Source organism: Oryx dammah, unplaced genomic scaffold (assembly GCF_014754425.2).
Source record: "Oryx dammah isolate SB20612 unplaced genomic scaffold, SCBI_Odam_1.1 HiC_scaffold_5, whole genome shotgun sequence".
Classification (NCBI taxonomy): domain Eukaryota; kingdom Metazoa; phylum Chordata; class Mammalia; order Artiodactyla; family Bovidae; genus Oryx; species Oryx dammah.
In genome coordinates this window covers 92,405,566-92,422,797 of record NW_024070189.1, presented here as the reverse complement: position 1 = coordinate 92,422,797, position 17,232 = coordinate 92,405,566, and the positions used below count along the sequence as shown (strand labels likewise).

Below are 17,232 nucleotides of genomic sequence, written 5' to 3'. Positions count from 1 at the left end.
AGTCACAGGAGGAGGAGAGAATATGGGAAAAGAGGTCAAATTTGTGTTTGGGATGCCTGGTGAACATCCCAAGGATGAGGTCCAGGAGGCAATTATAATAATTACTATAATTAGCACATGAGTTCTATGCTTACACTGGTGCCTGCATGCTCAGTTGTGTCTGACTTGTTGCAACTCCATAGCCAGCCCACCAGGCTCCTCTGTCTATAGAATTTTCCAGGCAAGAATACTGGATCGGGTTGCCATTTCCTCCTCCAGGGATCTTCCTGGCCAAGGGATCAAAGCCGTCTCCTGCATCTCCTGCATTGGAGACAAATTCTTCACCACTGTGCCACCTGGGAAGCCCCTATACTTACACTATCATTAATCAGCCATTTATTGTGCACTAGCTGTGACAAAGCAGTGATGGCCACAGACACAGCCCCTGCCCTCACAGGATTGATGCTCTGTTGGTGGGGGACAGAAACTAAATATGTTAATAGATTTGTGAAAATTAGAAACAGGAAACCTCAACTAAAATTGGCATCAGAGTGACTTCCCTGGTGATCCAGTGGTTAAGACCCCACACTCCCAATGCAGGGGGCCCAGGTTCGATCTCTGGTCAGGAAAACTAGATTCCACATGCTGCAACTAAGAGCCTCCATGACTCAACTAAAAGATCTTGCATGTGGCAACTAAGACCCGGCACAGGCAAATTAAAAAAAAAAAAAAAAGGAGTTAAAAAGGCTTGCAGAGGGAGCTCTTATGACCTGCCACTCTTCAATTACCCCAAACAGGAAGACATCAGTTATAGACCCCAACCAGAAGAGAGGCACCTTATGCTCCCAAACAGAAACTGCTACTACTTTACTAAAGTGGGAGAAAAGAAGACTTTATTCCTGCCCAGCCAATGGAAACACCACAGCTCAGCCAAACGAAATCTGGCCTCACCTGAAGGCTTTCATTTTTCTCTTGTGCATGACTTCTTTGTTCCACCTTATTTTCTATAAAAGTCTTCCATTTTGTACAATCCTAAAGGAAAACAACCCTCAATATTCATTGGCAGGACTGATGCTGAAGCTGAAGCTCCAATACTTTGGCCACCTGATTTGAAGAGTCAGCTCATTGAAAAAGACACTGATGCGGGGAAAGATTGAAGGCAGGAGGAGAAGGGGGCAACAGAGGATGTGATAGTCGGATGGCATCACTGACTCAATGGACATGATTTTGAGCAAACTCTGGGAGATGGTGAAGGACAGGGAAGCCTGGGGTGCTGCAGCCCATGGGATCGCAAAGAGTTGGACACAACTGAGTTACTGAACACCACCACCACCTGGGAATTATCTGTTTGATAGATAAGATGCTGCTTGATTCATGAATCTTTTAATAAGGGCAATAAGATCTTCACATTTACTCAGTTGAATTTTGTTTATTAACAGGATTGAGAGGGAAATACATACTTTAATGTCAAGGGAAGATAAATAAATCCTCCTTACGGGCGAGGAGATGTGGAATAAAGCAGGATAAAGAGATAGAGAAGGGGAGAGTGTCTGACATCCCACATGTTGTTGTTTAGTCGCTCAGTCGTGTCCGACTCTTTGCGACCCTATGGACTGTAGCCCACCAGGCTCCTCTGTTCATGGGATTCTTCAGGCAAGAATACTAGAGTGGGTTGCCATTTCCTTCTCCAGAGTCAAACCTGGGTCTCCCGCTTGGCAGAGGGATTCTGACATCCAGTAAGGATTTATAAATATTTGTTAAACAAAGACCCAATGACTGACGGTGGGTGGTAGATTAAGTATGTTTAGATAAATGATCTAGTTATACTCCAAGATTCCCTAAGGTTTCTTCCCTGTTATACAGAGTGAGGAAACTGAGGCCACTGTAGGGATGGAAACTGCAACCCAGAAAGAAGGGGACCTCTAAGAAGAAAAGGTCCACACGCGGATGCCAGGAGCTGTCATTTATTGGGGCAGCGAGGGTGGGAGTGGGCGTACCGCAGAGCAGCGCGCATTGACCTATGACGTCATCGGGACGTTAAATAGCGTAACACTACCTGGACGTAGCCCCATTTCCCTTCCCGGACAGGTCCTCTGGTGGTCCGGTACTATCAGAATCAAACCTCTCATTGGCTACTCGCCCTGTCAATCCGTTCCATTCTTCCAGTCTTCCGCCCCGCCTTCCAGAACTCGCTCCTGATAGGCTGGTGAGGCTGTCACTTCGGAAAGGTCCGCATTCCTTCCGCCTTTCTCCAGGAGACCGAGGGCGAAGAAGGTGGGTCTCCGGAGGCGCCCACCCCGGAGGCTCTGCTTCCGTCTCTTATTGGCTACCCTGGGTGCCGGTCGCTACACCACCCACCGTTGATTGGCCATTCGGCCGCCGCTCTGTGCGGCGCCGGCTCCGCCCCCGTCGGGTGTTTGTGGTGGGGCTGCGGAGTCGCCGATCCCGCCGGAAGCGCCAGGACAATGGGGACCCGGGACGACGAGTACGACTACCTATTCAAAGGTGCGGTCGGTGGGGCACAGACGGGCAAACGGGCGGTAGTAGGCAGGAACTGAGGCTGCGCTTCAGGCCTCTGGGCCTAGGCCGGAGCCCGAAGCTTGGGGCCCGGCAGGCTGGGCAGCCGGGAAAGCCAGTGAAGGCCGGTCTTGGTCAAGTTCGGGCCAGGGTACGCGGCCATGCGAGGCCGGCTGCCCAGAGAGGCTTGGGGGCCCGGGATGCGCCGAGGCGGGGCTAGGGCCCAGAGGGGGTGGGGCCCCGGGCAGTGGGAGAGGCCGTTAGGGGCGGGGCCTTCAGAGGGGCGGGGCCGCCCCAGCATTTGGCGGGCCGGGCTGAGTGGAAAGCTCCCTTCGTGGTGGGGGCGGGGCCGTTAGAGGCGGTGCTAGGATGCGATGGGCGTGTTCAAGAAATGGGCTGGGCGAATGGGGGCGGTGCTCTCACCGAGTGGGAGGGGCCTGTTTTGATTAGTGGCAGTGCTTCCGTAGGTTGCCCGGGAAGGTAGGGGCGAACATTGGGGGTCAAGGTGTGTGTGGGGGGGCAGTGGACCCTGGATTGGGAAGTGGAGTCGGAAATGCGTTGAGGGGGCACCTGAGTTGGGGGAGGGGGTGGGAGTCAGGGACTGTGTGCTAAACCCAGACCTGATGGTTAACTCTTAGAACTCTTAAGAGCACTCTCCAAGTACCTGCACTTTTCTAAGCACTTTACACACGTGAATTCATTGAAGCCCTCGCCACCAACCTGTGAGGTCGGTATTGTATTATACAGTCTTTCTCTTTATGAACCTGGAAACAGGCACAGTTTACGTGCTGGAGCAGGATTTGAACCCAGACCACTTAAGCAGTGTATCTGGGGTTGTCAGATCTGAGTGGGGTTGTCAGACCTCCTCCTCCAGCCTACCGAAGGATCTTTCTTGGCCAGGGAACAGAGGGCTCTAGGAGCCTCAAGTAAGACGTGGGCAGGTCAGGCAGCCATTGCTGGGCTGGCTTCGGGGTCACTGACTTTCCAGAGCCTTCTGTGCCAACCTAGGCTTTGGCCAGGTCTTGTGCCGCTGAGCTGTGCTCCCTGGCCGACATTGGCCACCCTTGAGAGCTAACTCCAGGCCCACTCAGGACACCCTTGCCATGCTACCTCCCATGCCAGCCTTTGGCATCTTTGCCTCATTGGGGGAGCTTGGTCATGGCTGGGAATGTAGTGTGTTCGTCACTGTGTGTCTGTGGTATCATCCCCCGTTGGGGGTTCTGGGGATCTTGGGGATGTAGAAAGTGGGATCTCCAGTGGTGAACGGTTTCTGGGCAGAGGGAGTCCCTGTGCCACTCTGTCACACAGCATTATGGGCTCCAGGAGCTGCTTGCAAGCTTATAGGTTGCCAGCAGGTGAGGCTCTGTGGTTGGCAGGCATCTGGCTCAGGTGCTGACTGAGCCCTGGGGGGTCTCACTTTAGAGGCAAGAATGGACACTCTGTCAGGGCTTTGAGGGTGGGTGACAGGTGTCCTGGATGCCAGTCCTGCAGCAGATGGTGCCTATGTCTACCCAGCCTACTCCAGGGGGCTGCTCCCCAGGTGCTGACTGGCCCCCACCTGCATGTGTAACTGCTGGGACAGGCCTGGGCAGGGGGTGTTCCTCCCAGGGTCTCTTTTTCTAAATATTTATTTGGCTGCATCAGGACTTAGTTGCGGCATGTGGGACCTAGTACCCTGACCAAGGATCGAACCCTGGCCCCCTTGCATTGGGAGCATGGCGTCTTAGCCACTGGACCACCAGGGAAATTCCCCCTCCCAGTGTTTCTGTGGTCCTTCCTCACTTGTTATTTGCAGGGCTGGTTTAGGGGTCACTGACTTTCCAGAGCCTTCTGTGCCAGCCTAGCTTTGGTCAGGTCCTGTGCCGCTGAGCTGGGCTCCCCAGCTGACATTGGCCACCCTTGAGAGCTAATTCCAGGCCCACTCGAAACACAACCGTTTGCTGTTGTAAATAATCCAGCTCCAAGTGTTTGCACGAGTCATCTTTTGTCCTGTGGTTTATTTCCTTGAAGTCTGTTCCCAGAAGTACAGTTACTGGGTCAGGGGCACTGGAACTGGGCTGTGCGCTTCCCAGGACCCATCTCCTGAGTCCTCTTTCTGGAAATGCTTCAGGGACAACTGGCCCCAGGGGGCAATGCCTGCCTGCCCCACTGCCCTCTCCCCCTGCGCTCCAGCAGGTGCCCTGCTGACCTCGAACCGGGTCAGAAGTGACAGTCTAACCCACAAGGTCAGCGGTTCCCAGTCTGGTCATCTAAGATCTCACCTTCACACTTAATGCCTTGTCAGAGGACCTCTCTATTATTTTTTGACCCTCTATTATTTATTTTTGGCTGTGCTAGGTCTTTGTTGCTGTGCAGACTTTTCTCTTGTGGCAAGCGGGGGCTACTTTCTGTGGGCTTCTCATTGCTATGGCTTCTCTTGTTGCAGAGCATAGACACTGGGCATGCGTGCTTCAGTAGTTTCGGCTCCCAGGCTCAATAATTGTGGCACACAGCCTTAGCTGCCCTGTGGCATGAGGGATCATCCTGGACCAGGGGTCGAACCTGTGTCTCCTGCATTGGCAGGCAGTTCTTTACCACTGAGCCACCAGGGAAGGACCCCCGCCCCCGCCAATTATCTTTTAATATTTGTCTCTAAATCCACTCAGTTAAATAGGAAAAGGAAATACTGACTCTGGGAAATAAAGAAGGAAGACACCAGGCAGGTGAGCTGCCACCATCGCATCACTGGCCATAAATATGGCGAGTAGACAGAAACGTGAATACACTGCCCCCCACAGGCCCTCCTGCGACCCCACGGCCTGCAGAAGGTCAGGCCTGGGCAGTAGAGAGGTGTCCAGACACAGCTGTGCCGGAAGGGTTGACAAGGATCCACTTTCTCACCACACAGCTCCCCTGCCCTGCCCCCTGGTCGGGGGAGCCCTTCTGGAGTGGAGGGGTTTGTGATCCTTCCATCCCCCATCCTGTGCCCAGACTCCCCCAGGCTTCAGACACCTTTCCCTGGCCCTGCCCTGGGCATGGAGGGGCCACACTGCTTACTCAGGACACTGGCTGCCCTCTGCCCAGCCCTCCCAGCACCAGTGTGCTTTTCTGACAGGCACATCACAGGTTGGCTCCGCTGTCCTCCCGGTCAAGGCCAACAGATCCCCCTGGGGGTTTTCCCACATGCTTCTCCTTTTCCTCAGGGCTCATCCCTCCCACCCCCAGAAGTGAGTTTATTTATTTGTATCTAATTATAGATCCTCACTTTTATCCTTCTAACATTTTATCCTTTTCAGCCAAAGGCCATTTCCCCAGCCTGCCCGTCCATTCCCCAGGGGTTCCCCTGACCTCTCCTCTGATGGACCAGGCGGTGAGGTCCACAGTGGGAGCATCTGTGACCCCAGGAGGAGCATCTGTGACGGACAGTGCTCCTGGTGGCCACTCAGTGGCCTGAGTGTCAGACTCTGGATGTACTGCACTGTCCTAGGGCAGGGCAGGGGACCAAGGGTTTCCAAGAGGTGCCAGCTCTTTGTTTTTGCCAGCGGGGCTTGCCTGCTTGGCCAGCCAAGTGGTGTGCCCTGGGGGACTGTGTCCCGGCCAGTGATGCCACCAACTTCTGGGGAAATGCTGGGGGCCATGTCCTCAAGGGCTCTTTCTTTTCCTGAGACAACAGATGACTTGTACTTTGGACAATGCCATCCTCATTCCACAGCCTGCACACAGGACTGGCCTGGCCACTGCCTCACCAGCCAGTTCTGCACTGGGCACCGCGTGCCAGGGACCTAGGGAGCAGCCCTGGCTTCCGGGCCATTTGTCTCGGCTGTGGCTGGTGGCGGTTGTGTGGCTCTGGCCTCCACTGTTCTCACGGCGTGACCTTGGGCCAGGGGACTTGGTCACTCTGGGTTAAGCATCCCCAACTATACATGATCATGTGAGCATCTGTCCCTGGGGTGGCCCTGCAAACTCTATAACAAAGCCCTTAGGGCTGGGCCTGGCCTGTGGGGCTCAAGAGATTGTTGGCTGGCCAGAGCAGACCCCATGTGGCGAATGGGACCCCCAGGCTGGAGAGATGGACACGGCTGGGAAGACAGTGAGAGGGTAGGGGGAATACAGGGCTGGGCCCAAAGAGACCCTCTTCTTCCTCATTTCCTGTTCTGTTCCTGAGGACATGAGCACTGTGTGCAAACCTTCTTGGCTTTGGCCAGATTCATGCCACCACCATGGGAAGGAGGTCAGGGGTTGGGGGCATGAACAGTGGGCCCCCAGTCAGTCCAGTTGTGGCCCCACTGGCCTGGCTAGGAGTCCTTGGCCCTCAGGCCCATGTTCACGGACCTCTTTCCACCATTCTCTGAAGTCAACTTGGCATTCTTGTGTCCAGTGCCCGTGGTGTCAGGAGAGGACATTGGCATTGTCATCAATGGCTTGGCCACGTGGTAGTTTGAGAGGAGAGGAGTGCCTGAACACAGGGGTTTTGAAGGATGAATAGGAGTTTGCCAGCTACTGTAGGGGGTCAGGATACCCCAGATAGTGGGAGAGGAGGCTAAACCCAGACCCGAGAGCTCTGTACTTAGGAATCCTGGGTTCACATCCTGCTGAACCGCTCTTCAACTGGATGGCCCCACACAAGTGGCTGCCCCTGTCTGCACCTCAGTTTCTCATCTGTAAAATGGGTCATGTGATGTATATGTGAGGTGATGGCACATCAAGAGCTTTCTCAGCACAGAACATTCTTGTTCTTTTTGTTATTGGCTCTAATGAGGCCAGTCCAGAGAGCGTACTGAGTCCTGGGAGCTGCCTGGCCTACCCCTCCTTACTTAGAGCCCAAGGATGGTGACCTGGGCATCTCCCAGTGGGGGAGAGGGGGGCTTGGGAAGCTCCGCCAGCCCCTTTGGCATTTGTTCATCCAATAGGTATTAATCAGCGGTGTCCTGTGCGCTGGCACCGCGCCAGGTCCTGGGGATACAACAGGAAGCCAGACTGTCCAAGATGGCTACCCTCGAGGCAGACTGACAAAAAAATCATTAAGTGAAAACTGGCGAGTGTGGTGGGTTGGAAGCTATGGAGGAAAGGCAGGAAACAGGACTGGGGAGTGACATTTTAAGAGAATGGCAGGGTTTGGATTCCTTGATCAAGTGCCACCTGAGGGGCCACACACAGGAGAGCAGGAACCTGGTGGGTGCTTGGGGAAGAACCTTCCAGGTAAAGGGTAGTGTCGCGAGGAGGCCCACGTGTCTGGAACAGAGTGAGTGAGTGGGAAAAAGAGGAGAGGTGAGGGCAGGGAGGGCACGGGGCAGGTCATGCAAGTCCCCGTGGGCTCCGGACTTTGGAGGTGGGAGCCCTATGAGGGCGTGGGGGGTGGGGGGAACCCACTCCGTGTGCTCACAGGCGCCCTCTGGCGGCTTAGAGAAAAACAGCCTGTTCGTCGAAGCTGAGAATATACATAGAAGCTCTTGTCTGGGGTCGGGGAGCAGCAAAGCGGTAAGAAGCAGAAGGAATCTGGGCGCAGACACATAAAATTTCTCATCAAGGAAAAACTTCGCTGGGGCCTTGAGCAACCGACCATGTTCGCAGCCCCTGGGGTGCCAGAGCCTAAGACCAACGCTTGGGCGTCCCTGTGGTTTCCAACTGGAGCATCTAGAAAGAGACGCTGTGGAAAAGGCAGCCCAGAAAGGTTAAGTGACCTGTGAAAGGTCACCCAGTCCTGAGGCTTTCTCAGGCATGCCCTGACCTCCCAGGTCACCAGGGAAGTTTGGGACTGTTGAGGTTTGCGACTCCCCAGGCTGCCTTCTGCCCAGTGCCTGGGTCCCATCTGGGGCAGCCCTGCTCTGAACGACCCTATTCGTGTCGGGCTAGGGGCCCACGACAGCACTGACTCCGCTCCGTCTGACTCTGTCATGCGTCTGCAGCACCCTGGAGGCCGCTGTGAAGGCTCTGTGGGTGGACGTGGGAGGCATGTGGGGTCTCAGCTCTGGGGCACTGCCTGCTTCTGGCCCAGGGAGCCTCACTCGTGCCCCTCCCTGCCCCTCCCCACCCCTCCCCCCAGTGGTGCTCATCGGGGACTCGGGCGTGGGGAAGAGCAACCTGCTGTCCCGCTTCACCCGCAACGAGTTCAACCTGGAGAGCAAGAGCACCATCGGTGTGGAATTCGCCACCCGCAGCATCCAGGTGGACGGCAAGACCATCAAGGCGCAGATCTGGGACACTGCTGGCCAGGAGCGCTACCGCGCCATCACCTCTGCGTGAGCAGCGGGGCTAGGGGAGAGGGGGATCGTGAACACAACCCCGAGAACAGGAGGCCCAGGGTGAAGGGACAAAATCCCTGGGAGCTGTGGACCCGCGAGAAGGCTGGTGCCCAGTCTTGGCCATGCTGTGACCCCCAGGTGGGCACGCCCACAGCCCCTCTGACCCCTGGGTCCTGTTGAGGTATTGCTGTGTCGCTGGGCACTGGCTGCATGGTGAGGGCTGTCATGGTCGGTCTTGGCCTGGGCCACTCCCCTCTGCCTGCGCCTCAGCCTGTCTCTCAGCCCGCCCAGCCCCCCACCAGTGCCCCCTACCAGTGCTCACCATGTCCCACTCCATCCTAGCCTCCCAGTGGCCATCATGATCCCTTCAGGCTGCCTCTTCCCTGACCCTTCCAACTTGCATCAGCCACTTGCTGCCTCCTGGATTCCCTTTACTGAGGCCAGGTCCCCTCCTCCGCTCCTTGATCTCTTGGACTGAATGCCTGTCCATCTGTCTGCTTGGTGCCCCGGACAGGCCAGGCCACAGCAGGCATTAAAGCTTCTTCCCTTTCCCTGTGTGGTGGTCTTCTCCTTTTAGTGGTTGACCCAAGGAGTGTCTTCTGACTCTAGACTCCCAACTCCCTCCTCAGCCTCCCCATTCCTGAACTGAATCTGGGGGGTGGAGCTGGGGCCTCAGGACACACGCCTGTCTCTCGAGGCCACGTTGGTCACCCCTCAGGCCAAGGAGCTGCTGCCCATGGAGCCCAGGAGGCCCCCTCAGGCACTGGCTTAGCTCACGCCTGGCCCCACCCCTCCATCCTCAAAGGTACTACCGTGGCGCAGTGGGTGCCCTGCTGGTATATGACATTGCCAAGCACCTGACCTATGAGAACGTGGAGCGCTGGCTGAAGGAGCTGCGGGACCATGCTGACAGCAACATCGTCATCATGCTGGTGGGCAACAAGAGCGACCTGCGCCACCTGCGGGCTGTGCCCACGGACGAGGCCCGCGCCTTCGCAGGTGAGTGCCCGCCAGACCTGAAGGGGTGGCCAGAGGGCAACTAGCGGGTCACTCTGGGTCATCTGCTCTGGCCAGGGCCTCGAGGGGCCATGCTCCTGAGAACGGGACTCTGACTGAGATGTCAGAGAAGCATCTGGTAGGCAGGCAAGGCAGCTGGCGCACACCAGGTGCGTCTTCTGTGCCTGTGGCCATAGAGCCAGCCTCCCCTCCCTGAGAGTAAGTATCCAGTCCTACCCCTTTGGCCCCTGACCTTCATCTCCTAGACCAGGTGAGTGGGCAGGCAGGCAGGGTCCCCAGGAGAGGGTAGGGGTGCCCCCCACCCCACCCCCACCAGCTGACTCACCTGGGCCACATCCTCTCTTCCAGAAAAGAACAACTTGTCCTTCATTGAGACCTCAGCCCTGGATTCCACCAACGTGGAGGAAGCATTTAAGAACATCCTCACAGGTGGTCACAGGGCCCAGCTGGGGTCTCAGAGGGTGGGCATGAGCAGGGCCCCAGCCACCTGGGTCACATGCTCCAGAGCACAGCCCCCAAACCTTCCTTCGTGAAAACCACTGTTCAGTCTGGACATGGGGACAGACAGGGCCTGCTCCACAGCATAAGGCCAGGTCCCACCTGTACTGTCACTCAGAACACAGGGACCCTCCTGCAGGTGGGCCCTGGGTAGCTTCACTAGAGAACAGCCTGCAGGGTTGGTTGGGGAGGCATGTGGCCTCAGGGACTGAGAGCCCCCGGGCTTCTGGAAATTTCTCCTTCGGAAAAGAAGGCCTCTGACCTTACAGAACTGAGTGGCCCTGGCTGGGAGGTACATGTGCAGACAGGTGTGTCCTTCCGTTCCTGGGTACACAGCTAGCCTCGGGGATTGGGGGGAACCTCCGGGAGCCCATTAGGGGCGCCCAGGGCACAGTGGGAGCCTTTGGGAGGGATTCCAACTCAGCATCCAGAGTGTTGCCTGGAGGAGGTGACATCCAGAAGAGTACTGAGGCCTCACCCGGTGCTTCCCTCCCCCGACCCCATAGAGATCTATCGCATCGTGTCACAGAAGCAGATTGCGGACCGCGCAGCGCACGACGAGTCCCCTGGAAACAACGTTGTGGACATCAGCGTGCCGCCCACCACCGACGGACAGAAACCCAACAAGCTGCAGTGCTGCCAGAACCTGTGACCGCCCCGCGCCTGTTCTGAGCGTGCGTGCACGTCCTGGCCCTCCTCCCCCCTCATTGCCCCGCCCCCACCCTCCCGCCCCTCTATGATTGGCTCCCGCCCTCCCCTCGAGCTCCGCAAGAAGAACCAGACCAAGGAAAGCTAGGAGCCCCTGGCTGCTGCACCTGCTCTCCTTGGGTTCCAGTGGGCCTCTCATCTCTGCGGGGCGGGAGGGTGGTAGGAGGAAGGAGCGGGCCAGAGGCCAGGGGAATGAGCAGCAGGCTCCTCCAGTTTTCCCCCGGCAGCCTCGGGGGAGCGATCGCTGCCCTCTCTCTCTGGGGGGTTGCCACCCCGAACCCCACTCCTGGCTGATTCAGCCGGACGAGCAAGGCGCCAGGGGCTGGGCAGGCGGACACTTGGCTCCCAACCTCCTGCTCGCCCACGCACAGCCGGCACCGCGCACGCCTTCAACCTCTCCCGCGCGTGCGCGACTCAAGCTCCTGCCTGTAGATTTATGCTGGGAGAAGACCCTCTCCCTACCTTCCCCCTCCTTTTTGCACGCAGCGCGCTCTCCAGCCTTCACCCCATCCCGTGCCCCCCTTTCTGTTTTGTCTCCCCGTCTGGTCAGGAACCTGTTTGCAAGTGAAGCAATATCTCCGTGTTTTGTATATACAACCGCTCTTGTAGCCTTTGGTTTTTTGTTATTGTAGAGAAACACAGATTCTTTATACACTTTGTAAGATTTACGCCAAACCCTAGCTCTCGATCTCTTATTCTCCCTGTGGCCCCTGCATTGTTGCCCGGATGCCTCGTTTCTCTCGCCCGGTTACTAAAATGTATAATTCGAACTTCCTGTACAGAAACCTGCCGCTGCGCCTTTGTCTTCTTTTTCTCTGCCAGGCGGTGCTCCTGAGCTGGGGTCTCACTGCAGGCGCCCATCGCCATGGCTCAGCCCCCGCCCAGGACAGAGCAGAGCCCACCGTGGTCCTGGGGTGGGTGAGGGTGTGGTTGGGTGGACACTCTTCCTGCCGCCCCGAGGCAGGGAGGGAGGGAGGGAGGAAAGGCTGGGGGGTAGGCAGTTAGACTCCCCGGCACTAGGACTGCCAGCCCTAAGACCTGAGGGTGTGAAGGGGTGGGCTGTGTCTACTGCTCCCCGTTCTCAGACCCCAGGTTGGGGTTCACTGCTGACATTCTACCGCCCACCTGGCCTCCTCCTCAGCTGTCACCTTGCTCGATGTCAGCTCCACGCCAGCTCACTCCATCCTAGACCAACCTTTGAGGAGTGCCCCCGGGGGGGACACCCGTGACAGAGGAGGGGCGGCGGGTGCTGACGGTTCCTCTAGGTCTCCTCAGGACCTAGCTTCTCCCCTTGGCCCATGTGGGCAGGACTGGCCTGAGGGTCACTTCTCGCTGTAGAGGGGGCAGAGCAATGCCCCAACCCCACCCTGATCACGTGACTGTGTGTGTGTGTCTCCCCCCACCCTATCACCTGAGTGCCTGCAGCTGTTCTAGAAGCTCCAGCCTCTGGCAGAAGCCAGTTGTGCCCTTGAGCCCTAGGAGAGCCACCAGAGTGGGGTTGGGGGGCAGGGGGGGTGGGCGGGTGGCACGCCCTCCAGGCTCTGGCTGCCCTGCCAGGAGGGATGGACAGACCCTGACACATTTTTCCTGGAAGAGCTCAGAGACCGGAGCCGCAGGGGTGTTCTGACAGGGAGGTGGAGTCAGGATGTGTGGTCCAGGGGGCCAAGGCCAGTGAGAGCACTGGGGGTCCTGTGGGACTGCACACTCCAGGGCTGAACACACAGCCCCTGGGGGGTGCTGACTACCCTGGGTCTGGACAGGGCAGGGCATGGAGAGAATGGATGGTGTAAAGAGGTCTCAGGAGGTCCAGGTAAAGTGATGAGGCACCGGAAGGGTGTCAGGCGATCAGAAGATGAAATCTGGGAATTCCCTGGCAGTACAGTGATTAGGATTCCTTGCTTCCACTGCAGGGGGCCACAGGTTAAATCCCTAGTCAGGGAACTAAGATCCTGCATTGTGAGCAGCGTCCCCACCCCCCAAAATCAAGTCTTTCTGGAGCCTCTGTGATGACCCAGGCCTGGGGCACATACCTGAGAACAAGAATATGTGTCCCTGTGCCCTTGGGGGGGTCACAGTCCTGCAATGCTGTTTCGATTACAGTAATTTAATAAGCACTGTGTTTTCTCTCTGTGCCAGGCACTGCTCTTGTCTTTTTTTTTTTTTTACGGTAAAATATACATAATTACCATAAGATACACATATCATGAAGCATGCCATCTTAAAAAAAAAAAAAACATCTTAACCATTTAAGTATATGGCTCAGCGACATTAAGTATCATATTGTCCAACCATCACCACCATCCATCTCCAAAACTCTTCACCCTACGAAACTCAAACTCTGTCTCCACTAAACACAAACTCCTCATTTTCCCTCCTCCAGCCCCTGTCAGCCACCATTCAACTTTCTGTCCCTGTGAAATTGACTCCTCTAGGGACCTCCTATAAGTGGAATCCTCATTTGTGACAGGCTCTTTTCACTGAGCGTCACATCCTCAAGGCTCACCCACGTTGTAGCAGGTGTCAGACACTCCTTCCTGTTTAAGGCTGAATAATATTCCATTGTGTGGATATTCTGTTTCTTGTGCATCCATTCAGCTGTGGATGGGCACTTGGGTTGCTTCCATCTTTTGGCACTTGTGCATCATGCTGCTATGAACACAATGGTACAAATATCTGAGTTCCAGCTCTCATTTCTTTTGAATACATAACCCAGAGAAGTTCCCTGGTGGCTCAGATGATAAGGAATCTGCAGTGTGGGAGACCTGGGTTGGATCTCTGGGTTGTGAAGATCCCCTGAAGAAGGAAATGGCTACCCACTCCAGTATTCTTGCCTGGAAAATCTCATGGACAGAGGAGACTGACAGGTACAGTCCATGGGGTTGCAAAGAGTCAAACATGACTGAGTGACTGATATACACACACACACACACATACCCAGAAGTGGAATTGCTGAATCACATGGTAATTCTGTTTAATGTTTTGGGGAATTGTGTTAACCTAAATAAACTGATATGTAAAAGAACATGATACCACACACACAAAGTAAGTCTTTTACATGTCATTTATATACTATTTACAGCAGCCCTAGGAGGTAGGCATAACTTAATAGCCCTGATTTAGAGATGGGGAACAGAAGTGAGTGACATCCCAAGGGTCCCATGATTAGTAAGAAGTGAGCAGATTTCAACTTTGGAGCTGGGTTTGTAGCCACTAAGCTGTGGGGCTTTACCCAATGTTTAGTGTCTATCATAAGCCAGAAAGCCCTAATAAATGGAGAAGATGCCCAGATAAAAGGCCGGGAAGAAGCATACCAAATTTTTTTTTTTATTTATGGAAAAATTTAACACATAAAAGTAGACAGACTAGTTTAATGAATCCCCATCAGCCCATCACCCAACTTCAGCCCATCTAATTTCACCCTAATCTCCTGTTTGCAAATCCCCAACATGCTCTAGCTATCAATATTTCTGCATGTTTATCTAAAATACAGGCATTTAAAAACATCACCTCGATACTATCATCCCACCTAAAGAAATGAGCAGTAATTCCCTAATATCATCAAAGAGCTAGTGTTTACTTTTCCTGATTGTCTTATAATTTGTTAATGATTTATTTGACTCACAGTCCACTGGCCCCAATTGGTTGACACTTCTCTTTGATCGCTTTTAATGTACACATTCTCCCACTCTGATCCCTCTGTTTTCTTGCCTTAAAATTTTTTCTTTTCTTTTTTTTTTAATCTTATGTATTTGGGTCTTTGTTGCTGTGCACAGATTTTTCTCTAGTTGTAGTGATCAGGGGTTTCTCTTGTGGAGCCCAGGCTCTAAGTGTGTGGGCTTCAGTAGTTGCAGCAGGCAGGCTCCGTAGCTGTGGCTACTTGCTCCATGCTTAGGTTAGAGATGCTCCAACTGAGCATAGGCTTAGTTGCTCCATAGCACCTGGGATCTTCCCCGACCAGGGATCAAATCTGTATCCTCTGCACTGGACCACCAGGAAAGTCCCTATTTTTAAAATTTTTATTGGAGTACCGTTGATTTACAATATTGTGTTAATTTTTGCTGTACAGTAAAGTGAGCCAGTTATTATACACATACAACATATATCCACCCTGTTTTACATTCTTTTCCCATAAAGGTCATTACAGAGTATTGAGTTTCCTCCGCTATACAGTAGGTTCTTATTATCTATTTTATGTATAGTACTGTGTGTATGTCAATCCCAATCTCCCAATCTCCCCCCTTTTTTTCTGTTAAATAAATGGGTCATTTGTATTGAAGTTTCTTGTTTATGGCATCCCTAGAGTATCTTTTTGCTTTTTAAAAATTCTAGACAAAATTCTCATAACATAAAATTCACCACTTAAGAACTGTTTCCAAAAGTACATTTGGTGGTTTTTAGGATATTCACAATGTTGGGCAACCTTCACCAGTATTTAATCCAGAAGTTTTCTACGACTCCAAAAAGAAACCCAGAACCCATTAAACAGTTACTTCCTCCTCCTATCTCCATCCCTCAGCCCCTGGCAATCGTTAATCTGCTTTCTGTCTCTTTGGACACAGGGTGGCATTTGATATGTCCCATTGTCCCCCAAATTTCCTGTAGATGAATGTTCAGTGGCAAGTGGTGTCCAACTCTTTGTGACTCCATGGACTGCAACTTGCCAGGTTTCTCTGTCCTCCACCATCTCCTGGAGTTTGCTCACACTCATGTCCACTGGGTCAATGATGTTATCTGACCAGCTCATCCTCTGTCGCCCCCTTCTCCTCCTGCCTTCAGTCTTTCCCAGTGTCAGGGTCTTTTCCAATGAGTCGACTCTTCCCATCAGGTAGCCAAAGTATTGGAGCTTCAGCTTCAGCATCAGTCCTTCCGACAATGTAAATGAATAGTTAGATCTAGAGGTTGATTGGATTTAGGAGTGGACACTTTGTAGGTAATATTGTGTACATAACCCGAGGTGGCAGGTAATGTCAGTGCGTTTCTCATTCATGGTGGTAGCAGCTGGTGAGAAGCATCACCTAGATTAATAATCTGTTAAGAGTTACAAAATGATAACTATTGTTTATTTTCAAATCCTATCCTTCATGTGCTTTTGCTTTTTTTTCTTTTCTAAAATTATTTCCTTTTTCATTTTTATTTTATTTATTTTTCTTATTGGAGAAAAATTATTCTTATTCCTTTACAATGCTGTCTGTAAAGTTTCTTCTGTTCAACAATGTGAATAAGCTATAAGTATACATATATCCCCTTCCTCTTCTTCATTTACTTTTGAAATACATATGTAAAGAGAAATTTCCCTTCATCTATGTGGTTACCTGGAGGTACAGATGGTATGTGTGTGTTCATGCTAAGTTGCTTCAGTCGTGTCTGGCTCTTCGTGACCTTATGGACAGTAGCCCACCAGGCTCCTGTGTCCATGAAACTCTTCAGCAAGGATACTGGAGTGGGTTACCATTTCCTCCTCCAGGGCATCTTCCCGACCCAGGCATCAAAGGCAGACAGGTTCTTTACCAGTAGCACCACTTGGGAAGCCCCACAGATGGTATAAGCCAGTGTAAATAATTAATTCTCTATTTGCTTGTCAATTTTCAAGTTTCATAATTTTCAAGATTTTGAGTTGGTTCCCAAGTAGCCTTCAAAAATGACTGGTGGGTTGAGGGAAGGGATAAATTGGGAGGTTGCAATGAACATATACACACTACTAGGCTTCCCTGGTGGCTCAGCTGGTAAAGAATCTGCCTGCAATGCAGGAGACCTGGCTTCAATCCCTGGATTGGGAAGATCCCCTGGGGAAGGGAACAGCTACCCACTCCAGTATTCTGGTCTGGAGAATTCCATGGACTGTATAGTTCATGGGATTGAAAAGAGTCAGACACGACTGAGCGACTTACACTTCACTCACTCCATATATAAAATAGATAAACAAAGGAGAATTTACTGTATAGCACAGGGAGCTCTACTCAATATTTTGTAATAACCTATAAGGGAAAAGAATATGAAAAAGAATTTATACATGTCTCTGTGTATGTAAGATTCTCTGCCTCCTGATACATGCACTAGGAACACAGTATCATTTAGGTGGTTTCTGTCCTTAATGAGGAAATATTAGAGAAATGCAAATTGAGAGGCTTTCTACAAAATAATTAGCCAGTAATCCTCAAAAATATCAAGGTCATTGGATTCTGGACAGATATCACATCCGAGATGTGTGCTTGTCCCCTCGGTTTGTTCAGCGCTGCAAGCCATGAGCTTTAAGGAAAAAGAACACGGTTCATGGAAGGAACAGACTGCTTCT

The 17,232-nt window shown here is 53.1% G+C and overlaps 1 protein-coding gene across 1 annotated transcript; it reads left to right on the top strand.

Moving 5' to 3' along the window:
• Positions 1-2,228: 2,228 nt before the first annotated feature.
• On the top strand, positions 2,229-11,725 carry RAB11B (RAB11B, member RAS oncogene family). The gene is made up of 5 exons (XM_040239527.1): positions 2,229-2,484; positions 8,519-8,714; positions 9,523-9,716; positions 10,083-10,163; positions 10,739-11,725. Exons 1-5 carry the CDS (start codon positions 2,445-2,447, stop codon positions 10,882-10,884), a joined length of 657 nt encoding a protein of 218 aa, XP_040095461.1. The 5' UTR covers positions 2,229-2,444; the 3' UTR covers positions 10,885-11,725.
• Positions 11,726-17,232: the final 5,507 nt, after the last annotated feature.